General features: G+C 44.1%; 4 protein-coding genes and 1 pseudogene across 5 annotated transcripts in view; all 5 read left to right on the forward strand.

Moving 5' to 3' along the window:
- Positions 1-1,097: 1,097 nt before the first annotated feature.
- On the forward strand, positions 1,098-3,671 carry LOC130531709 (protocadherin alpha-8-like). The gene has a single exon (XM_057043819.1). It carries the CDS (start codon positions 1,281-1,283, stop codon positions 3,654-3,656), a length of 2,376 nt encoding a protein of 791 aa, XP_056899799.1. The 5' UTR covers positions 1,098-1,280; the 3' UTR covers positions 3,657-3,671.
- Positions 3,672-4,032: 361 nt separating this feature from the next.
- LOC130531667 (protocadherin alpha-C2-like) overlaps positions 4,033-24,295 on the forward strand; it is a 119,081-nt gene continuing 98,818 nt past the window's right edge. Inside the window, exon 1 of one of the 2 annotated variants that reach the window (XM_057043787.1) lies at positions 4,033-6,601. In XM_057043787.1, coding sequence (XP_056899767.1) covers positions 4,244-6,601 — 2,358 coding nt within the window. In that variant the 5' untranslated portion in view covers positions 4,033-4,243. The remainder of the gene's footprint in view (positions 6,602-24,295) is intronic. The other variant, XM_057043785.1, reaches the window with a different exon arrangement.
- On the forward strand, positions 7,255-9,939 carry LOC130531710 (protocadherin alpha-3-like). Its single transcript, XM_057043820.1, has one exon. The coding sequence runs from the start codon at positions 7,552-7,554 to the stop codon at positions 9,922-9,924; it is 2,373 nt and encodes a 790-aa protein (XP_056899800.1). The 5' UTR covers positions 7,255-7,551; the 3' UTR covers positions 9,925-9,939.
- LOC130531714 (protocadherin alpha-8-like) overlaps positions 10,653-24,295 on the forward strand; it is a 42,252-nt gene continuing 28,609 nt past the window's right edge. The window contains exon 1 of the mRNA XM_057043823.1: positions 10,653-14,427. Within this exon, the coding sequence (XP_056899803.1) occupies positions 10,797-13,160 (2,364 nt within the window). The 5' untranslated portion in view covers positions 10,653-10,796 and the 3' untranslated portion in view covers positions 13,161-14,427. The remainder of the gene's footprint in view (positions 14,428-24,295) is intronic.
- On the forward strand, positions 16,661-19,788 carry LOC130531689 (protocadherin alpha-3-like; annotated as a pseudogene).

Below are 24,295 nucleotides of genomic sequence, written 5' to 3' on the forward strand. Positions count from 1 at the left end.
CACAGTCTCTTTGGTTTGGACCGCTACACAGGACAGATCAGAACACTGCGCTCATTCACAGAGACAGACGAGGCTGAGCATAAACTGGTCATACTGGTCAAAGACAATGGCAACGTTTCCCTGTCAGCAACAGCTACTGTGATGGTCAAACTGGTGGAGCCCAAAGAGGCTTTTGCTGCTTCTGACCTTCAGAGTTCTGCAAAGGACGATGAGGACAGTCACGTGACTTTTTATCTGATCATCACTTTGGGCTCCGTGTCAGTTCTCTTCATCATCAGCATCATCGTCCTGATTGCAATGCAGTGCTCCAAATCTCCAGACTACACTTCTAAATATCTGCCAGAGACTAATTATGATGGAACACTGTGCCACAGCATCCAGTACAGATCAGGAGACAAACGCTACATGTTAGTTGGACCCAGGATGAGTATAGGATCTACTATAGTACCAGGCAGCCACGCTAATACACTGGTGCTCCCTGACAGGAGGAGAAACAATGAGGAGGTAAGAGACTGTGAACTTTTATTCATTCTTCTATTTACCGGTACTAATGTCACCAGTGAAACACATAATACTATTTTTTTAGTCAAGGTATTTAAAAATGTGTATATCATTTCTTTCAGTAATTAGGGGGATCATTTCTAAATAGATCTGAATTCAATTTGTTCGTTAATATTTTAGCAAAAAGTTCTATGTATTGGTTTTTTAAAAAATAGATGATAAATATCTGTTATAACATGTGATCACTGTTCGAACCAGGCCAGACTAATGTCTGTACTGAACAGTTGCTGCAGGTGTTGTGTTAACTTGTACAAGCACAGTTATTTATTAGATCAGTCGGGCGCGGTTTTTCTCTCCCTGCAGCACTTTGAACCTTGAGCAGTCTGAGGCTGGAGTTCTGTCCCTGGTGCTGAAACACGTCCGGCTGGCATTCATAAAATAATCTCAGCTCATGAAAAGTTTTGTTTTTAGAAAACCAGTTTGATGCAGGCTATAATACTATTCAGTGATCAGTTTTATATTTGCTCATATATTCGTTCATGTAAATGAGACGTTCTCCGTTTTCTTTACCACTGGGTGTCACTCTTACACCGGCAACTTAGTCCACGGTGTCCCTCCCCTTAAAAACCTTTGTTTGCTGAACAGACTCGAGTCTGTATTTGGTTCAGACAGAATCAGAGTGTAGTAGAATTTCGCTGCTTCAAATTATGCGTTAATTAGCGGGTTGGACGTTCATTTCTTTTGTGTTTTGCTCACCGTCATCCGTGTGTTGCTGGATAATGATGAAGATCGTCATAGAAAACCATCGACGGGGGGTTCGTCGGATTTCTTTTTTTTTGGCTCTAGTGCTGCTGTTCGGGGAGCAGGCTTCGGCTCAGATACGGTACTCTGTTCCAGAGGAGGTACGAGTGGGAACTGTGGTGGGAAATGTGGCAAAGGATCTCGGCCTTGATAGCGGTTCTTTGACTGATCGACGGTTCCGCGCTGTGTCTGGGAACGAGGAGGCTATTTTTGAGGTGAACCAGAATAACGGGGCTCTGTTCGTGCGCAAGCACATCGACAGGGAGCAGCTCTGTCAGGGCAGCGGCGCTTGTGTAATGGAGCTGAAAATCCTGGTGGAGAATCCTTTGGAGATACACTACATAAATGTGGAAATTACCGATGTGAACGATCATTCTCCTACATTTCCTGAGAAGGAACAAACGTTTGCAATCGCTGAGCACACATTACCAGGAAGGAGATTTCAGTTGCACACTGCTCGTGATACTGATGCTGGAATTAATTCGATTCGAACCTACACGGTGACCGCAAACGAGCATTTTGAAATCGACATCAGCCAAATTGAGGAGGAAAAGGTTCCATTTTTAGTTTTAAAGAAAACTTTAGATCGAGAACATAAAGACAAACACAAGCTAATAGTTACAGCTGTAGACGGAGGAAAACCTCCGAGATCAGGGGCGTTAAATGTAACGATTTCTGTTCTTGATAGTAACGACAACCGTCCTATATTTAATCAAGAGATCTATCAAATTTCCATTAAAGAAAATATTAAAGCGGGAACTTCAGTATTTAGATTACTTGCATCTGACCCTGATGAAGGCAGTAATGGAGAAATTGAATACACGTTAGGAAAAACACTCAGGCGAAAAATCTATGACATTTTTGAATTGGACACAATAACTGGAATAATTACTGTAAAAGGAACAGTGGATTATGAAGAAAACGAGATTTACAAACTGGATGTTGAAGCATCAGATAAAGGAACACCTCCTTTAACGGGTGAGTGCAGAGTCATTATTAAGATCATCGACGTTAATGATAATCCTCCAGAAATAGAAGTGACATCACTGTCAAACACTGTCCCTGAAGATTCAAAACCTGGAACTGTTATTTCTCTGATCAGTGTGAGTGATAAAGACTCTGGTGTCAATGGAAAAATTATTTCCCGCATCACTTCAGACGTACCTTTTGAGCTGAAACCTTCATATAAGGAGAACGCTTATTCAATCGTCACAAAGGCATTTTTGGATCGGGAAATGACGTCACACTATGAAATAATAATACAGGCTGTTGACTGTGGTGAGCCGCCTTTGTCTACTGTTAGAAGTATTCAGGTTCAGGTATCGGATATAAATGACAACAGTCCCAGATTTATCCAGAATCCTTTACAGTTTTATCTGGTGGAAAATAATGTTGCTGGAGCTTCAATATTTTCTGTTAGTGCAACAGACAATGACGTGAGTGAGAACGCTGTGATCAGTTATAGTATCGCAAGGTTAAACGATGTGACGTCATTCTTGAACGTAAACTCAGAGAACGGACAAATTTCAGCTCTGAAAAGTTTTGACTTTGAAACTCTAAAAACGTTCCAGTTCCAAGTTGTTGCCTCAGATTCTGGAAGTCCGTCACTGAGCAGCAACGTGACAGTGAACGTGTTCATTCTGGATCAGAACGACAACGCTCCAGTCATCCTGTATCCAGTCAGCTCCAACGGTTCTGCTGAAGGTGTGGAGGAGATTCCCCGCAATGTGAACGCAGGACACTTGGTGACTAAAGTCAGAGCCTATGATGCTGATATAGGATATAACGGCTGGTTGTTGTTCTCACTGCAGCAAGTCAGTGACCACAGTCTCTTTGGTTTGGACCGCTACACAGGACAGATCAGAACACTGCGCTCATTCACAGAGACAGACGAGGCTGAGCATAAACTGGTCATACTGGTCAAAGACAATGGCAACGTTTCCCTGTCAGCAACAGCTACTGTGATGGTCAAACTGGTGGAGCCCAAAGAGGCTTTTGCTGCTTCTGACCTTCAGAGTTCTGCAAAGGACGATGAGGACAGTCACGTGACTTTTTATCTGATGATCACTTTGGGCTCCGTGTCAGTTCTCTTCATCATCAGCATCATCGTCCTGATTGCAATGCAGTGCTCCAAATCTCCAGACTACACTTCTAAATATCTGCCAGAGACTAATTATGATGGGACACTGTGCCACAGCATCCAGTACAGATCAGGAGACAAACGCTACATGTTAGTTGGACCCAGGATGAGTATAGGATCTACTATAGTACCAGGCAGCCACGCTAATACGCTGGTGCTCCCTGACAGGAGGAGAAACAATGAGGAGGTAAGAGCCATTCAAACATTGTTTTAATTCCTGTTTGCACAATCTTTATAATAGAATTACAGTACTGTCATAACTAAACGCATAATTATTTTAAATCAAGTATATCACATTTATAGTTTTGAATTACTTTTAACAAAAAAAATTAAATAATAGTAATTGAAATAATACTTATTTGACTCTTACTACAAATAATGCAAGTAATAATACTCATCTTTTTGTCTGTTTTATTGTGAGAAACAATTCTTGTACTTTATACATCGCCTCCTTTTGTTGTCATATTTTCCTCGGCTAAATTACTTTAATGACTCCTGAATTTCTCTTGGCTGGTTCTGATATGCCTTTGTTCAGATTTGTTCGTTTTTTTGAGTTGATCGCAAGGTGGCACTAAACGTCCAGAAATACGGGTTACTGGTTTACTCTTAACCAGCCTGAACGGCTGCCTCTGAACCATTTACCATGCAGACGAGCGTCTCCTGGATGTAATTTTATTTTAACCATCTGTTTTCCAAGTCATCCCTCGTAAGGCTTGTCTTTTTGCATCAGCTCATAAAAAATCGTAAACCTATTGTATATTAGTTGATAAATCGTGGATTTTTTGGCATTGGTATTGGACAATGGAACGGAGTGGACAGGACTCCTGGCGACGCGGATGGAAATGGATTGTTTTCATGATGGTTTTGTGTTTGATTCTTCCAAAAACGACCGGCCAGATCAAATATTCTGTAACAGAGGAGATCAAGGAAGGCACCGCTGTTGGAAATATAGCAAAAGATCTTGGAATAGATTCAAATGTTTTGAAATTAAGGGGATTCCGCATTGTTTCCAGCGTCAACGACCCCCTTTTCAAGGTAAATGAAAACGACGGCGTTTTATATATAAACCGTAACATTGACCGAGAACAAATATGCCAGCGGTCCGGAGCTTGCGTGATAAACCTTAAAACGGTGCTCGAGAACCCACTTGAAATCCATTATGTTGCAGTCGAAGTGTTAGACGTGAACGACCACTCGCCATCCTTCCCGGAGAACAGTAAAAGGCTGGAAATATCAGAGTCCACCTTATCGGGAACCAAATTCCAGCTACAAGCAGCACTGGATCCTGATAGTGGATTAAATTCCGTTCAGCAATATAAATTAAGTCAAAACAACCATTTTCGCCTTGAAGTCAAAGACCGCGGTAAAGACGGGAAAGTGCCGATTTTACTGCTGCAACGCCCATTAGACAGAGAGGCCGTCAGCAACCACAGGCTGCTGCTGACGGCCCTGGATGGAGGCAAGCCACCCAAATCAGGGACCATGGAGATAATGATTGACGTCTTAGATGTGAATGATAACGCGCCCGTGTTTACAAAGGATGCGTATTCCACAGAAATAAATGAAAATGTGCCGCCCGGAACGACAATAATACGAGTCAACGCCACAGACATGGACGACGGTTTAAATGGAGACGTTAGCTATTCTTTTGGCAACGTGAACAGCAAAGTTCGTGAGCTTTTTGATGTTAACGCCGCCACAGGAGAAATAATTGTAAAAGGAAAATTAGATTATGAAGTGGACGATAGTTATGAGATAGATATCCAGGCATCTGACAGTGGTTCCGTGCCACTCAGAACAGATAAAAGTATAACTGTAAAAATCAAAGATGTTAATGACAATTCACCTATAATTGAGGTGACATCGCTGTCTAACAAAATTTCAGAGGACTCCAGACCTGGAACTACAGTAGCACTTATAAGCATTACTGATTTAGACTCTGGGATAAACGGAAATGTTATCAGCTTTGTTGCCGGCGATGTTCCCTTCACATTAATGCCGTCAGTGCAGGAAAACATGCACGCCATTGTTACAAAGTCACACCTGGACAGGGAAAACCAATCGATATATGACGTCACAATCACAGCAAAAGACAGGGGTGAACCAGCCCTAACAACTGACAAGACAGTCAGAGTTGTAGTCTCTGATGTCAATGACAACAGTCCACAGTTTTTCCAAGGTCAGTACAACTTTTATGTCTGTGAGAATAATGAGCCAGGAGTGTCACTTTTTTCTGTAAATGCCCAAGATGGTGACGAGGGAGATAATGCGGTGATTTCCTATCAAATTGCGAGAGATTCAAGCACTGACATTAAAGCAACCACCTTTCTAAACATCAATCAAGATAATGGAGATATTTTAGCTTTGAAAAGTTTTGACTTTGAGACACTGAAAACGTTCCAGTTCCAAGTTGTTGCCTCAGATTCTGGAAGTCCGTCACTGAGCAGCAACGTGACAGTGAACGTGTTCATTCTGGATCAGAACGACAACGCTCCAGTCATCCTGTATCCAGTCAGCTCCAACGGTTCTGCTGAAGGTGTGGAGGAGATTCCCCGCAATGTGAACGCAGGACACTTGGTGACTAAAGTCAGAGCCTATGATGCTGATATAGGATATAACGGCTGGTTGTTGTTCTCACTGCAGCAAGTTAGTGACCACAGTCTCTTTGGTTTGGACCGCTACACAGGACAGATCAGAACACTGCGCTCATTCACAGAGACAGACGAGGCTGAGCATAAACTGGTCATACTGGTCAAAGACAATGGCAACGTTTCCCTGTCAGCAACAGCTACTGTCATGGTCAAACTGGTGGAGCCCAAAGAGGCTTTTGCTGCTTCTGACCTTCAAAGTTCTGCAAAGGACGATGAGGACAGTCACGTGACTTTTTATCTGATCATCACTTTGGGCTCCGTGTCAGTTCTCTTCATCATCAGCATCATCGTCCTGATTGCAATGCAGTGCTCCAAATCTCCAGACTACACTTCTAAATATCTGCCAGAGACTAATTATGATGGGACACTGTGCCACAGCATCCAGTACAGATCAGGAGACAAACGCTACATGTTAGTTGGACCCAGGATGAGTATAGGATCTACTATAGTACCAGGCAGCCACGCTAACACGCTGGTGCTCCCTGACAGGAGGAGAAACAATGAGGAGGTAAGAGATTTGTAGTTAAATGTTTTGCTGATTGCTCAGATGTGTACCATGTTGATGAATGTTATTTGTGATGGAATAAGAGAGGTGATTGTTGGGTCTTAATTTCAGCCAGTTCTCAAGCTATAAAAGGAAACGTCAGTCCCTCTTTGTGCTGCTTACCTACAGATTTTCCTGACAGGAAAAACACATAAAAAACAAAAGAAAATGTCATTATAAAATGTATTATTCTCAAATAACTATTGAATGCAGTATTATCAATTCCTAGTTTCTCACAGCTCCATACTTGATTCATTTATATCATGTTTGGCAAATGCTGGGAAATATTTTTAAGTCAAACTCTTTTGAATCATAACACTCAGTACACAGGTCTTAACATTGATTACAGTTATCCAGTTTTTCTTTTATTTGTTACTTTTGGTGCTGTTTTCTCTTTATAATAGATGAATATAGATTTTTTAAAAGGGTAAACTGAGATTCATTTGCTTTCCATGGTGCTGAAATTCTTGGAATCCAATCAGAGAAAATCTCTCGTCTGGTCAGTCAACAATTATTTTTTACTTCTCACTATCTTGTACTGCAGTGTCTACAATTCTGAAAACAGAGGTAAATAATTAATAATACACGTAGAACTGCCCGTTATAGCCTGACAACACTGAAATGACGGGTTGTTTTTACGAGTATGATAACGGGCATCTTTTTAATATAATTGTGTTCTTGGCAACTGTGAACCACGTGGATTCTCCCCCTCTTGGTGTCACTGTTACATCAAAAGTGCCATAAACGGGAACCAGACCCTCCTCACTGAAGGCTTTGTTCGGTAGCTCACAGCTGAGGATGCACTCGATTTCATTCTGAGCCTCGGTGAGTCCGGGTCCTCTATTTCCTATATGCGATATTGAAAAGGTCGGAATTACACAATCCGATTGTTGCTGACACAGGCTCGTGTGTGGATGCGTTTGGGAATCACGATGGGAAATAAAACACGTCGCTTTGGAGCCCGTTCCTGCTTTTTCCTTTTTCCTTTTTCCGTCCTGCTGATTTTCGGGAAGGCTGTGGCTGAACTGCGGTATTCAATTCCAGAGGAGACGAGAGAAGGAACCGCTGTTGGAAATGTCGCTAAAGATCTTGGAATGGATAGAACATCGCTGGCTGATCGGGGATTGCGCGTTGTTTCTGGATCTAAGGAGGCTTTTTTCGACGTGGACGCGGACACTGGTGCGTTAAAGGTCCGTAAGAAAATCGACAGAGAGGAGACGTGTCCGGGCAGAAGTGCGTGTTTGATTGAGCTTAAGATTCTTGTTGAAAACCCTCTGGAAATACATTATGTTGTTGTAGAAATCACCGATATTAATGATCACTCACCTAGTTTTCCTGAAACTGAACAAAGGTTTGAAATGGCAGAACACACATCCCCGGGAACTCGATTTCAGCTGCGTGTTGCCCGCGATCCGGACTCCGGAGTGAATTCCATCCGTACATATATACTATCAGCAAATGATCATTTTGACATCGAGACGAGTCAAACCGATGAAGATAAAATCCCACTTTTGTTGCTAAAGAAACAATTAGATAGAGAGGAAAAACAGAAACACTCGTTAGTTGTGACAGCGGTTGATGGAGGTAAACCTCAAAGATCTGGAACATTAAATGTTTCCATTATTGTTCTTGATATTAATGATAATCGTCCCCAATTTACTAAGGATACATATCAAGTTGAAATATATGAAAATGTTCCTGTTGGCACAACTGTTACTAAAGTGAGTGCAATAGATCCAGATGAAGGAGCTAATGGAGAAATAGAGTACAGTCTGAGCGAGGCCATACATCAAAAAATCTACAATTTGTTCGAATTAGATAGTTTGACTGGACAGATTAAACTGAAAGGAATGTTGGATTATGAAGAATCAGAAACATATAAATTAGATATTGAGGCGTCGGACAAAGGGACACCTCCATTTAGGAGTCGTTGCAGAGTTATTGTAAAGGTAAAAGATGTTAATGACAATCCTCCAGAAATAGAAGTGACATCACTGTCAAACACTGTCCCTGAAGATTCAAAGCCTGGAACTGTTATTTCTCTGATCAGTGTGAGTGATAAAGACTCTGGTGTCAATGGAAAAATTATTTCCCGCATCACTTCAGACGTACCTTTTGAGCTGAAACCTTCCTATAAGGAGAACACTTACTCTATCGTCACAAAGGCATTTTTGGATCGGGAAATGACGTCACACTATGAAATAATAATACAGGCTGTTGACTGTGGTGAGCCGCCTTTGTCTACTGTTAGAAGTATACAGGTTCAGGTATCGGATATAAATGACAACAGTCCCAGATTTATCCAGAATCCTTTACAGTTTTATCTGGTGGAAAATAATGTTGCTGGAGCTTCAATATTTTCTGTTAGTGCAACAGACAATGACGTGAGTGAGAACGCTGTGATCAGTTATAGTATCGCAAGGTTAAACGATGTGACGTCATTCTTGAACGTAAACTCAGAGAACGGACAAATTTCAGCTCTCAAAAGTTTTGACTTTGAAACTCTGAAAACGTTCAAGTTCCAAGTGGTTGCCTCAGATTCTGGAAGTCCGTCACTGAGCAGCAACGTGACAGTGAACGTGTTCATTCTGGATCAGAACGACAACGCTCCAGTCATCCTGTATCCAGTCAGCTCCAACGGTTCTGCTGAAGGTGTGGAGGAGATTCCCCGCAATGTGAACGCAGGACACTTGGTGACTAAAGTCAGAGCCTATGATGCTGATATAGGATATAACGGCTGGTTGTTGTTCTCCCTGCAGCAAGTTAGTGACCACAGTCTCTTTGGTTTGGACCGCTACACAGGACAGATCAGAACACTGCGCTCATTCACAGAGACAGACGAGGCTGAGCATAAACTGGTCATACTGGTCAAAGACAATGGCAACGTTTCCCTGTCAGCAACAGCTACTGTGATGGTCAAACTGGTGGAGCCCAAAGAGGCTTTTGCTGCTTCTGACCTTCAGAGTTCTGCAAAGGACGATGAGGACAGTCACGTGACTTTTTATCTGATGATCACTTTGGGCTCCGTGTCAGTTCTCTTCATCATCAGCATCATCGTCCTGATTGCAATGCAGTGCTCCAAATCTCCAGACTACACTTCTAAATATCTGCCAGAGACTAATTATGATGGGACACTGTGCCACAGCATCCAGTACAGATCAGGAGACAAACGCTACATGTTAGTTGGACCCAGGATGAGTATAGGATCTACTATAGTACCAGGCAGCCACGCTAATACGCTGGTGCTCCCTGACAGGAGGAGAAACAATGAGGAGGTAAGAATTTAAAATTAATTTTATATAGCTCATTGTATGTCACGGAGTTTGGGATACTATAAGAATTGCCCCAATATGTAATTCTTTCATCAAGGAAGAATAAATTTATACATGTGTTTGAATAGGGCGAGAATTATAATAGAAAAAAAAACACACACACTGTGGTCAGACTCCCCTTCCAAGTATCTTTCAAAATGGTATTTTTCGTGAAATTTTTGCTTTGTCTGTTTCTTTATTAGAATCTATTTCGCTCAGTAATATGCGGTTTGATCGTGTCCTATAGATAGCTTGACATCTGTTTTGTTTTCAATCACTGATTTTAAATGATTATGTGATATGTTTGTGAAATCTTCTGTGGCAAATTGGTCGCAACATTAATCTGAAATTACAAGTAGCTGACTTGGATCAGCAATCTTTTTCAGCAAACGTTCATTTTATATGTTTAGTAGCATTAACTGTTGCATTCCAGTAAAACAATTTTTTGGTGTCAATGGAAAGAAATCAGTTTCCAACCCTACCCAGAGTGACTGAAAATGAATTATTATTATTATTATTATTATTATTATTATTATTATTATTATTATTATTATTATTATTATTATTATTATTATTTTATTATTATTATTATTATTATTATTATTATTATTATTATTATTATTATTATTATTATTACCCATTTCCGGCCGTTCACAAAGTTCTCCTCTGGGTGTCACTGTAATATCGAGTCTCTATCGTCCCCCCACCAGAAAAAGCTTTTGTTTCCAACCTCACAGATCAGAAACTCGACTGATCCTGAAAGCAGACGGATGTGACCGGATGTTTTGTGCATACACACATTTTAACCGCTGATAAACACCTTGGTGTGTTTACGCAGTTGGATAAATATGGGGAGCAAAAACCGATTTCGATCAAGTGACCGGTGGATGATTTTTCACGTCCTTTTTCTGCTGCTGTGTGGGAAGCGAGCTTGGGCTGATTTGCGTTATTCGGTTCCGGAGGAGATGAAAGAAGGCACCGTTGTTGGCAACGTTGCAAAGGATCTTGGTCTCGAAAAATCCTCTCTGGCTGATCGGCGTTTCCGTGTTGTATCAGGATCTAAAGACGGTTTCTTTGAAGTAAATCCGGACAATGGTGCTTTACAGATTCGCAGGAAGATCGACAGGGAGGAGACATGTCAGGGAAGTGGCGCATGCCTGATGGAGCTGAAAATTGTTGTAGAAAATCCACTGGAGATGCATCATATTGTTGTCGAAATCACCGATGTCAATGATCACTCGCCCAGTTTTTCCGAAAAGGAGCAGCGATTTCAGATAGCAGAGCAGACCTCTCCGGGGACGCGGTTTCAATTGCAGGCGGCCCGGGATCCAGATTCTGGGGTGAACGCAATCCGCACTTACACACTATCATCAAATGATCACTTTGATTTAGAAACAAGCCAAAGCGAGGAAGACAAAACACCATTTTTAGTGCTGAAGAAATATTTAGACCGAGAGAAAAGTAAACAACACTCGCTACTTGTTACAGCGGTTGATGGAGGCAAACCTCCGAGATCAGGAACGCTGAACATTTCTGTCATTGTTCTTGATAATAATGATAATCGTCCCGTGTTTATTAAGGATACGTATCAAATTGAAATCAATGAGAATGTCCCTGCTGGTACTACAATAACAACAGTGAAAGCGATAGATCCAGACGAAGGGTCTAATGGAGAGATAACGTACAGTCTAAGTAAAGCCCTAATGCGTAAAATTTATGATATATTTGAATTGGATGGTGTCAGTGGACGTATCATTCTGAAGGGAGTCTTGGATTTTGAGGAAAATAGTATTTATAAACTTGATATTGAGGCGTCGGACAAAGGGACACCTCCTTTAACTGGAGGGTGCAGAGTTATTGTAAAGATTAAAGATGTTAATGACAATCCTCCAGAAATAGAAGTGACATCACTGTCAAACACTGTCCCTGAAGATTCAAAGCCTGGAACTGTTATTTCTCTGATCAGTGTGAGTGATAAAGACTCTGGTGTCAACGGAAAAATTATTTTACGCATCAACGCGGGTGTTCCATTTGCATTAAAACCTTCGTATAAGGAGAACATATATTCAATTGTAACTACAGAGTTTTTAGACAGAGAGATGATTTCTGATTATGAAATAATTATACACGCTATTGACTGTGGAGAACCCCCCTTATCTACGACACAAACTTTAAACATTCATATATCAGATGTAAACGATAATTGCCCACATTTTATCCAAAATCCATTTCGTTTTTATTTATCAGAGAACAACATTGCTGGAAAGCCGATATTCTCTGTCACTGCCACTGACAAGGATGCCAATGAAAATGCAGCAATTTCTTTTAATATTGTGAGAGGTGGGAGTGAACATGAGGTAGCGTCCTTTATAAATATCAATTCAGAGAACGGACAAATTTCAGCTCTCAAAAGTTTTGACTTTGAAACTCTGAAAACGTTCCAGTTCCAAGTTGTTGCCTCAGATTCTGGAAGTCCGTCACTGAGCAGCAACGTGACAGTGAACGTGTTCATTCTGGATCAGAACGACAACGCTCCAGTCATCCTGTATCCAGTCAGCTCCAACGGTTCTGCTGAAGGTGTGGAGGAGATTCCCCGCAATGTGAACGCAGGACACTTGGTGACTAAAGTCAGAGCCTATGATGCTGATATAGGATATAACGGCTGGTTGTTGTTCTCACTGCAGCAAGTTAGTGACCACAGTCTCTTTGGTTTGGACCGCTACACAGGACAGATCAGAACACTGCGCTCATTCACAGAGACAGACGAGGCTGAGCATAAACTGGTCATACTGGTCAAAGACAATGGCAACGTTTCCCTGTCAGCAACAGCTACTGTGATGGTCAAACTGGTGGAGCCCAAAGAGGCTTTTGCTGCTTCTGACCTTCAAAGTTCTGCGAAGGACGATGAGGACAGTCACGTGACTTTTTATCTGATGATCACTTTGGGCTCCGTTTCAGTTCTCTTCATCATCAGCATCATCGTCCTGATTGCAATGCAGTGCTCCAAATCCCCAGACTACACTTCTAAATATCTGCCAGAGACTAATTATGATGGAACACTGTGCCACAGCATCCAGTACAGATCAGGAGACAAACGCTACATGTTAGTTGGACCCAGGATGAGTATAGGATCTACTATAGTACCAGGCAGCCACGCTAATACGCTGGTGCTCCCTGACAGGAGGAGAAACAATGAGGAGGTAAGAACATGAGGATAATACATTTATTTTTATTCTTGTTTTTTACAGACAGTTATCCAAAGTTATTGCCTGCTTTTTATGTTAAGTCCCCACTTTCCACGAATCAAAACGTTATGATGTGGTCACAGTTCCAGGAAGCACATTAATCGTTTGATTGACACAAAATTATTATTTGTCTCCTTACATTTCCTTTCATGTTTTGTCCTATTTTGTGCTGAATGTAAGCTGCTCTATATTTGATTGACAATCAAGATTTTCCTATTCGAGCAAGATAAGTCACTTTGGTTTAAGACTTGGAAATAATAACACGATGGAGTGTTATGTTGTGTACCACATGGTAAATGGTTAAATACCTTGCTGTGCTGTGGGCAATGAACAGAATAAGTGTGAAAAAAAGTCTGCCATTAATTACATTTCAAGTAGCGAGCCATGACACAGCAGGTCCAACTCTGATTCTTAACAGGCAAAGTCAAATAAGAGACAGAAAATCAGCTCAGTGCACTATCAAGATTTCAGATACACATACACAGATAAGAAAAACAGACCATGGAAAATTTCTTTAAAAAGTGAGAATATAAATAAAATTTCAAATACAGATTGTCTAAAATCAACTGAAGTGACTGACATCTGAACATTATTGGAGTCGTGGATTTTTGCTCCCAGTGACTCCAAAACTTTTCAGAAATTGAAATTTCCCTTTCGTCGTGGTTAAATGTTACTATGGATATCCCACCTTCGGTTTTGATGAAACAGCATTATACTTTAACTGGCTATCCTTCTATATTGTCTGTATTTAACAATTTCAACGCTTGGCGTCAGTGCAGCTCAGGAGTTTTGCAGATGTGTTCGCGAACGTCACAAGCCTTCCCTGTCCGAGCCCTTTATTTCGTTTGGAACTGCACCCCGGGCAGCATTCTTCAGCAACGAATGCGATTCGCTGGGGCTTTTTGACAACCGTTCTTGGACGCAATTAAGGATGTTGACGGATTAAATCTCGTTTTATTTGTCGACGATATTTTTTATGGATTTATCTCGCGTTCTAGTCATGGAACAAAGAAGACGCGGAGCGCCGAAGCTGTGGCGGTGCTGGGTTGCCTTCACGGCCGTTCTGGATATTCTGCTGATCGGAGCGTCTGCACAGATCAGATATTCTATATCAGAGGAGGTGCAAGATAAAACGATCGTTGGAAATATAGCCAAGGATTTGGGACTGGACCAGAGTTCACTCAAAGAAAGGAGCTATCGAATTGTAACAGGCGCGACTGAGCCGCTGTTCCAGGTGAATCAGAATGATGGCATATTGTACGTGAATAAAAGAATAGACAGGGAGGAGGTTTGCGACCGCATTAGCCCGTGTCTGATCAATCTGAAAACCGTGCTTGAAAATCCGCTGGAGATTCACTACGTGGCTGTAGAAATCCTCGATATTAATGACCATTCGCCCGTGTTTCCAGAGAAAGAGAAAAAACTCGAGATTTCCGAGTCCGCTTTACCTGGCGCTCGATTTCAACTGCAGGCAGGGCGCGACCCGGATGTGGGACAGCTGTCTGTTCAGCAGTATAAACTCAGTCATAACGAATATTTCCGATTAGACGTGAGAGACAGAGGGGAGGACCGCAAGGTGCCGTTCCTAGTTTTGCAGAAGCAGCTGGACAGGGAAACAGCTTCTAGCCACAAACTGCAATTAACAGCCCTGGATGGAGGCAAGCCTGCGAAATCAGGTGCTATAGACATAATTATAGACGTGCTTGATGTCAATGACAATTCACCTGTATTCGCCAAAGAATTATATTCTTCAACAATCAAAGAAAACGTTCCCATTGGCACTGTTGTGATTCAAATCAATGCAACAGATTTGGACGAGGGTGCAAATGGGGAAATAATATATATGTTTGGAAAAGAAATGGATTCAAAATTAATGAACGTTTTTGACATTGACACAAATACCGGTGAAATCAGAGTAATTGGTAAGATAGATTTTGAGGAGAGTAGGAGTTTTGAACTTGACATTCAGGCATCTGATAAAGCTCAGGCCCCTCTAACCACAGACAAAAGTGTCATGATATCTGTCATTGACATCAATGATAATGCACCTGAAATAGAAGTAACATCGTTTTCCAGCTCTATCAAAGAGGACTCAAAGTTGGGGACAACAGTGGCCCTCATTAGTGTCAGTGACTTGGACTCAGGAATAAATGGCAAGGTAATTTGTTCGCTAAAAGAAGATTCTCCATTTAATTTATCTCCGTCTTTACAGAACAACATGTATGCTGTCGTAACCAGATCACAACTAGACAGGGAAATTGTTTCCAAGTATGATCTGACAATTGTTGCAAAAGACACAGGTGAGCCGACGTTCTTGACTGAGAAAACAATAAGTCTTATAGTGTCAGATGTAAATGATAATAGTCCAAAGTTTTTATCAAGCTCCTATGGCTTTTACGTCACTGAAAATAACAGCCCAGGTGCTTCAGTCTTCTCGGTAAAAGCTTCTGATTGTGATGAAAATAATAATGCCATGATCACATATCACATAAGAAGAGAAAGAACGTTAGACGCCAATTTTGCCTCATTTTTAAATATCAATTCTGAGACTGGAGATATTTTTGCACTGAAAAGTTTTGACTTTGAGACCCTAAAAACATTCCAGTTCCAAGTGGTTGCCTCAGATTCTGGAAGTCCGTCACTGAGCAGCAACGTGACAGTGAACGTGTTCATTCTGGATCAGAACGACAACGCTCCAGTCATCCTGTATCCAGTCAGCTCCAACGGTTCTGCTGAAGGTGTGGAGGAGATTCCCCGCAATGTGAACGCAGGACACTTGGTGACTAAAGTCAGAGCCTATGATGCTGATATAGGATATAACGGCTGGTTGTTGTTCTCACTGCAGCAAGTTAGTGACCACAGTCTCTTTGGTTTGGACCGCTACACAGGACAGATCAGAACACTGCGCTCATTCACAGAGACAGACGAGGCTGAGCATAAACTGGTCATACTGGTCAAAGACAATGGCAACGTTTCCCTGTCAGCAACAGCTACTGTCATGGTCAAACTGGTGGAGCCCAAAGAGGCTTTTGCTGCTTCTGACCTTCAAAGTTCTGCAAAGGACGATGAGGACAGTCACATGACTTTTTATCTGATCATCACTTTGGGCTCCGTGTCAGTTCTCTTCATCATCAGCATCATCGTCCTGATTGCAATGCAGTGCTCCAAATCTCCAGACTACACTTCTAAATATCTGCCAGAGACTAATTATGATGGGACACTGTGCCACAGCATCCAGTACAGATCAGGAGACAAACGCTACATGTTAGTTGGACCCAGGATGAGTATAGGATCTACTATAGTACCAGGCAGCCATGCTAATACGCTGGTGCTCCCTGACAGGAGGAGAAACAATGAGGAGGTAAGATCTATATTTCAAAGATTGTCACATCAATACTTTAATACGAAACATTACATGACATATTACATATTAACGACCTGAAGTGCGAAATTTTAAAAGTGTTGGAAGACTGAGCAGTCCAAATTCTATCTAAAAAGATCCTCAAAAACACTCCACAGCAAATATACGTCCAAACTTCACTCAAACTGTATGATGGCCATTGAAGTCATGATAATTAAGAACTTATATTGAAAAGGAGACAGCACAGAAGAAAATCTTTCAGACACATGGTGGCGCTGAAAGGAGTGTCAAACTAGAATTGTACAATTTAGTTAATAGTCTCTGTTCATTTAATTCCATCACCTTTTCCAGGATATATTAAAAACTATCACCCTGGTCGTGGTCGCTGTTCGTAGTGCTGAATGTCTGAACTATTTTCAGTGCTTGTTAAGACAAATTTAACTTTATTTTTCATTGAACTACTTGATTAATAATATAATGGCTACATTTTCTGTACAATGTGTTGTTGCATCAGATATTCTGTAGTGAGACTCTTCATCACATGGTGTCAGTATAATGTTGGAACTGAATATTATGTGAGTTTGTCGTCACTGTGCTATGGTCCCACCTCCTGAGGGTCTTTTTACTCCCACCTTCGCTCAGTGGTTTCTGTCCTCATTGTTGCCTTTGTCGATCCCTCTAAAAGCGAATTGAGTGAATATTTTCACACGAGGACCCTCTGGATTGTAGCTGCGCAAGAAACGTTTCATTTTTGATGGATTACTGATTACATCGCGTGTATCATGGAACAAAAACGGAGAAAGCCGTGGATGGCGCGGGGATATTCGCTCGGCTGTCTTATTGTGGTTGTCTTGTTGAGCGCGGCTTCGGCGCAAATCAGGTATTCCATCTCTGAGGAAGTCAACGAAGGAACAGCGGTGGGGAATGTGGCAAAAGACCTGGGACTAGATAAGATCACCTTGAAGGAGAGAAAATGTCGCATTGTTTCCAGTAGTGCGGACGTCCTATTCCAAGTGAACCAGAATGACGGTGTTCTGTATGTGAGCCGGAAGATCGACAGAGAAGAGGTGTGCGCGCAGAGCAGCTCTTGTTTAGTGAATCTGAAAACGGTGCTGGAAAATCCGCTGGAAATACATTACGTTGAAGTCGAAGTGCTGGACATCAATGACCATTCTCCCATCTTTCCAGAGGATAATAAAATATTAGAGATATCAGAAAGCGTGCTACCCGGTGCGCGATTTCAGCTGAAAGGCGCACAAGACGCAGACAGCGGTCGTTTCTCTGTTCAGCACTATAAACTCAGTCAGAACGATCACTTCCGTTTGGAGGTTAAAGACAGAGGAAAAGATGGTAAAATCCCGATATTAGTGGTCCAAAAATCCTTGGACAGGGAAACTGCAGGAAGTCATTCATTAGTGTTGACGGCTTTTGATGGAGGTAAACCTCCGAAATCCGGTGAGATGAATATTCTAATAAATGTGTTGGACATTAATGATAATGCCCCTGTTTTCTCTAAGGATGTTTATTCTGTGATGCTCCATGAAAATACTCCAATAGGCACAACAGTCATACAAGTGAATGCAACTGATGCAGATGATGGTCCAAACGGAGAAGTTGTTTATTCATTTAGCAACTCTATGAACCAGAACGTTCTAGATTTGTTTGATATAAATGAAGTAACAGGTGAGATTACAGTTAAGGGTCCAATAGATTATGAGGAGAATGAAAGATATGAAATTGAAGTGGAGGCTTCAGATAAAGCTAGTGCTCCACTTACATCAGAGAAAAGTGTTTTGATAAAAGTTGTTGATGTTAATGATAATGTACCTGAGATTGAAATTACATCTTTTTCAAGTTTCATTCCAGAAGATTCCCGACCTGGAACCACTGTTGCTCATATTAGTGTGAATGATTTAGATTCAGGAATAAATGGAAAGGTCATTTGCACCATAAGTGATGATTCTCCTTTTGCCTTAACACCATCATTAAAGGACAAAATGTTCTCTTTAGTCACCAAATCAGCTCTGGACAGAGAGCAAAGAGATAAATATGATCTAACAATAACTGCCAAAGATGCAGGTCAACCATCGTTATCATCTGAGAAGACAATCACTGTTGTGGTGTCAGATGTAAATGACAACAGGCCAGAGTTTTCACTGAGTCCTTATACTTTCTATATCAGTGAAGCCAATCAACCAGGTACATCAGTGTTTTCTGTTAAAGCCTTTGATCGTGATGACAACGACAACGCTCATGTTTCCTATCATATTCTCAGAGATGGAAGTCCAGAAAACAAACTGACCTCATTTTTGAGTATCAACTCTGAGACTGGAGATATTTTAGCCCTGAAGAGTTTTGACTTTGAAGCCCAGAAAACGTTCCAGTTCCAAGTTGTTGCCTCAGATTCTGGAAGTCCGTCACTGAGCAGCAACGTGACAGTGAACGTGTTCATTCTGGATCAGAACGACAACGCTCCAGTCATCCTGTATCCAGTCAGCTCCAACGGTTCTGCTGAAGGTGTGGAGGAGATTCCCCGCAATGTGAACGCAGGACACTTGGTGACTAAAGTCAGAGCCTATGATGCTGATATAGGATATAACGGCTGGTTGTGTTCTCACTGCAGCAAGTTAGTGACCACAGTCTCTTTGGTTTGGACCGCTACACAGGACAGATCAGAACACTGCGCTCATTCACAGAGACAGACGAGGCTGACCATAAACTGGTCATACTGGTCAAAGACAATGGCAACGTTTCCTGTCAGCAACAGCTACTGTCATGGTCAAACTGGTGGAGCCCAAAGAGGCTTCTGCTGCTTCTGACCTTCAGAGTTCTGCAAAGGACGATGAGGACAGTCACGTGACTTTTTATCTGATGATCACTTTGGGCTCCGTGTCAGTTCTCTTCATCATCAGCATCATCGTCCTGATTGCAATGCAGTGCTCCAAATCTCCAGACTACACTTCTAAATATCTGCCAGAGACTAATTATGATGGGACACTGTGCCACAGCATCCAGTACAGATCAGGAGACAAACGCTACATGTTAGTTGGACCCAGGATGAGTATAGGATCTACTATAGTACCAGGCAGCCACGCTAATACGCTGGTGCTCCCTGACAGGAGGAGAAACAATGAGGAGGTAAGATCTATATTTCAAAGATTGTCACATCAATACTTTAATACGAAACATTACATGACATATTACATATTAACGACCTGAAGTGCGAAATTTTAAAAGTGTTGGAAGACTGAGCAGTCCAAATTCTATCTAAAAAGATCCACAAAAACACTCCACAGCAAATATACGTCCAAACTTCACTCAAACTGTATGATGGCCATTGAAGTCATGATAATTAAGAACTTATATTGAAAAGGAGACAGCACAGAAGAAAATCTTTCAGACACATGGTGGCGCTGAAAGGAGTGTCAAACTAGAATTGTACAATTTAGTTAATAGTCTCTGTTCATTTAATTCCATCACCTTTTCCAGGATATATTAAAAACTATCACCCTGGTCGTGGTCGCTGTTCGTAGTGCTGAATGTCTGAACTATTTTCAGTGCTTGTTAAGACAAATTTAACTTTATTTTTTCATTGCACTATTTGATTAATAATATAATGGCTACATTTTCTGTACAATGTGTTGCATCAGATATTCTGTAGTGAGACTCTTCATCACATGGTGTCAGTATAATGTTGGAACTGAATTTTATGTGAGTTTGTCGTCACTGTGCTATGGTCCCACCTCCTGAGGGTCTTTTTACTCCCACCTTCGCTCAGTGGTTTCTGTCCTCATTGTTGCCTTTGTCGATCCCTCTAAAAGCGAATTGAGTGAATATTTTCACACGAGGACTCTCTGGATTGTAGCTGCGCAAGAAACGTTTCATTTTTGATGGATTGCTGATTACATCGCGTGTATCATGGAACAAAAACGGAGAAAGTGTTACGAGCGGTTGTGTTAGGACCCGAAAGCAGGCAGGACACAGTGGCGTATCGTCTTCCGTGAAGCTTTATTTCTGTTCACACAAAATCGCGCAACTCAAAATGCGTGTTGACCACGACTCCGTTCTTCACCCAAACAGAACAATGAAAACTTACAACAAAAATTCCGAGCGGAGTCAAAAGCAGACCACGAAGGATATAGATAAACGAACAGTCCGAGAAACGGGTTCAAAAGTAATCCACGAAGGAAAAAAGTGTTTCAATAGTCCAAGTGAGTGTAGCTAGGGTCTTCCGAAACAGACAAGACATGCCAACGCTGGCCACCCGTGAGAACAGTCCATAAATAGGTGGCTTGATTGCTGATAGTCTGCAGGTGCACCAGTCCCCGGCACCACCTGTGGCTGAAGCATGGCTCCACCACGCCCCCCGCAGGAGAAACCCTGCAAAAGAGTTCCCAGAAACTGGGAACCTGACATTACCCCCCCCTCAAGGGGCGCCTCCTGGCGTCCTTCCAGGCTTCTCCGGGTGGGCATGGTAGAAATCGCGGAGGAGGCTGGTATCCAAAATGAACCGGCGAGGAACCCATGATCGCTCCTCCGGACCATACCCCTCCCAGTCGACTAGGAACTGGAAGCCCCGGCCTCGTCGGCGGACGTCCAGGATACGCCGGACCGTATAGGCAGGGCCTCCGTCCACAATGCGGGGAGGAGGTGGAGGATCAGACGGGGGAACCAGATCCGACTCTGCAACGGGCTTTACCTTGGAAACATGAAAGGTGGGGTGTATCCTCAACGCTGCGGGAAGCTTCAGGCGGACGGCTGCGGGGTTCACCATCCGATCCACCTCAAAGGGACCCACGAAGCGAGGAGCCAGCTTCCGAGACTCGACCTGGAGTGGAAGGTCCTTGGTGGACAACCAGACCTTCTGACCTGGTTGATAGGAGGGGGCTGGCGTCCGATGTCGATTGGCCTGCAGTTGGGATCGACGAGAAGTCCGCAGCAGAGTCGAACGGACCTGTCTCCACACCCTCCTGCAACGGCGAATGTTGGCCTGCACTGACGGTACAGCAACCTCCTCCTCCTCCCTGCCCCTCGAACAATGGAGGTTGGTAGCCCAGGGAAGCCATGAAGGGAGACAGACCAGTGGAGGCAGAAACCAAGGAGTTGTGGGCGTACTCCACCATGGCAGGTAGGTGCTTCAGGAGGATGGGTCTTGGGCTGCCACACACCTTAGGGCGTCCTCCAGGCTCTGGTTGGTTCTCTCGGCCTGCCCGTTGGCCTGTGGGTGGTACCCAGACGTAAGACTGACCGAGGCTCCCAGCGCCGAGCAAAAAGACCTCCAAACCTGTGAGCAGAACTGTGGGCCCCCGATCCGAAACTATGTCAGTAGGTAATCCGTGGAGGCGGAACACATGCTGGACCAGGAGCTCTCCAGTCTCTGCTGCCGACGGGAGCTTGGGTAGGGGAATAAAGTGGGCCGACTTAGAGAAACGATCGACCACGGTGAGAACGACCTCATGACCCTGGGAAGGAGGGAGGCCGTGATGAAGTCCACTGCTATATGTGACCACGGTCGTCGAGGAATCTCCAGGGGCTGAAGGAGTCCTGCCGGTGGCCGATGGGAGGCCTTCCCCCTAGAACACACCGGGCAGGCAGCAATGTAGTCCTTGGTGTCCTGGGCCATGGAGGGCCACCAGAAACGCTGCCGGAGGAAGTGTAACGAGCGGTTGACTCCTGGATGACAGGTTAATCGTGACGAATGGGCCCAGTGCAGCACCTCTGAGCGCACCGCCACCGGGACGAACAACCGGTTTGGAGGACATCCCCCAGGATCCGGGGCAGATTGCTGGGCTTCGCGGACCCTCTCCTCCACCTGCCAGGATGCAGCCCCCAGGATGCAGGAGAGGGGTAATATGGGTCCGGGTCCATCTCCCCAGGCTCGGAGGCAAACTGCCGGGAAAGGGCGTCGGGTTTCAGGTTACGCGATCCAGGACGGTAAGTAAGAGTGAACCGAAACCTCCCTAAGAATAGAGCCCACCGAGCCTGCCGGGAGTTAAGCCTCTTGGCGTTCCGGAGGTATGTGAGGTTCTTGTGGTCTGTCCATACGATAAATGGCTGGGTGGCGCCCTCCAGCCAATGCCTCCACTCCTGGAGCGCCAGGACCACGGCCAGGAGCTCCTTATTTCCCACGTCATAATTCCGTTCTGCGGGTGAAAGCCGGTGACTAAAAAAGGCACACGGATGGAGCTTCTGGTCCTCCCCGCTCCTTTGGGACAGGACGGCCCCAACTCCCACATCTGAAGCGTCCACCTCAACCACGAACTGCCGATTGGGGTCGGGGTGAGTGAGAATAGGTGACGACGAGAACAGGACCTTCAGTCTGTTGAAAGCCGTTTCGGCCTCGGGAGTCCAGCGGAAGCTAAGTAGGGTGGAAGTGAGCCTGGTGAGCGGGGCGGCCACCTTGCTGTAGTCGCGGATGAAGCGACGGTAGAAATTAGCGAAGCCCAGGAACTGCTGCAACTGCCTACGGGAGGAAGGAGTTGGCCATTCCATTACCGCCCTCACCTTGGCTGGGTCTGGCGAAAGCTGTCCTCGCGCCACCACGAAGCCCAGGAAAGAGATGGAGGTGGTGTGGAAGTCGCATTTCTCCGCTTTAACAAAAAAGTCGGTTCTCCAGGAGCCGTTGGAGAACGAGCCGGACATGCTGGACGTGCTCCTCCTCAGACTCGGAAAAGATCAGGATGTCGTCCAGGTATACGAAGATGAACTTATTTAACATGTCCCGGAGCACGTCGTTGATAAGGGCCTGAAACACAGCGGGGGCGTTGGTGAGTCCAAACGGCATCACCAGATACTCAAAATGGCCCAAAGGGGTGTTGAAGGCTGTTTTCCACTCATCCCCTTCTCGAATCCGCACAAGATGGTATGCGCTCCGAAGGTCTAATTTAGAAAAAACCTGGGCCCGGTGTAGAGGAGCGAAGGCCGCGTCGAGGAGGGGCAGTGGATACTTATTTTTGATTGTGATTTCGTTCAGGGACCGATAATCGATGCAGGGACGCAGGGTTCCATCCTTCTTCTGTACGAAGAAAAAAACCAGCACCAACTGGAGAAGAGGAGGGTCTGATCAGGCCAGAAGCTAGGGACTCTCCAATATAATTCTCCATCGCCTCCCGTTCCGCCCTGGGAGGGTTGTAGAGTCGGCTCGACGGTAACGTGGCCCCGGGGAGGAGATCGATGGCACAGTCATAGGGCCGATGGGGCGGAAGGGAGAGCGCCCGCTGCTTGCAGAGAAGACTCGCCTAGGTCATGGTAATCCCTCGGAACCTGGGACAAATCGGGAATCTCCTGGACAGGTGCCGAAGACCCTGACAAGGAGGTGACCGCCGAACGCAAACAGTTGGTGGTGTGGCAGTTAACGCTCCAGCTCACCAGCCTCCCGGTTGGCCAGTCAAACTGAGGGTTGTGTAGGGCCAGCCATGGGGACCCGAGAACTCCAGGGGATGAGGAGGAGCGGATGATGAAGAAGTGGATCTGCTCCCGATGATTACCAGAGATGATGAGGGTGATTGCCTGGGTCCGGTGGGTAATCCTAGCCAGGACCTCTCCGTCGAGACCCAGAATGGTCTTTGGTTCGGGCAGCGTCTCGAGGGGAAGACGAACCTGCTGGGCCAGGTCCTGGCTAATGAAGTTGCCGTCTGCACCCGAATCCACCAGGAAGGTAGTTGGCACCGACTCCTGTCCCCAAAGGAGCGTGCCGGAGAGGGTTAGACGGACGGGAGGTGAGCAGGAAGAGGATCCGCTC

This window comes from Takifugu flavidus, chromosome 9 (genome assembly GCF_003711565.1).
Source record: "Takifugu flavidus isolate HTHZ2018 chromosome 9, ASM371156v2, whole genome shotgun sequence".
NCBI lineage: Eukaryota > Metazoa > Chordata > Actinopteri > Tetraodontiformes > Tetraodontidae > Takifugu > Takifugu flavidus.

Bases quoted from the DNA above. Each gene is read 5' to 3' on its own strand.
- LOC130531710 (XM_057043820.1), top strand. From the start codon at position 7,552: ATGCGTTTGGGAATCACGATGGGAAATAAAACACGTCGCTTTGGAGCC.
- LOC130531709 (XM_057043819.1), top strand. From the start codon at position 1,281: ATGATGAAGATCGTCATAGAAAACCATCGACGGGGGGTTCGTCGGATT.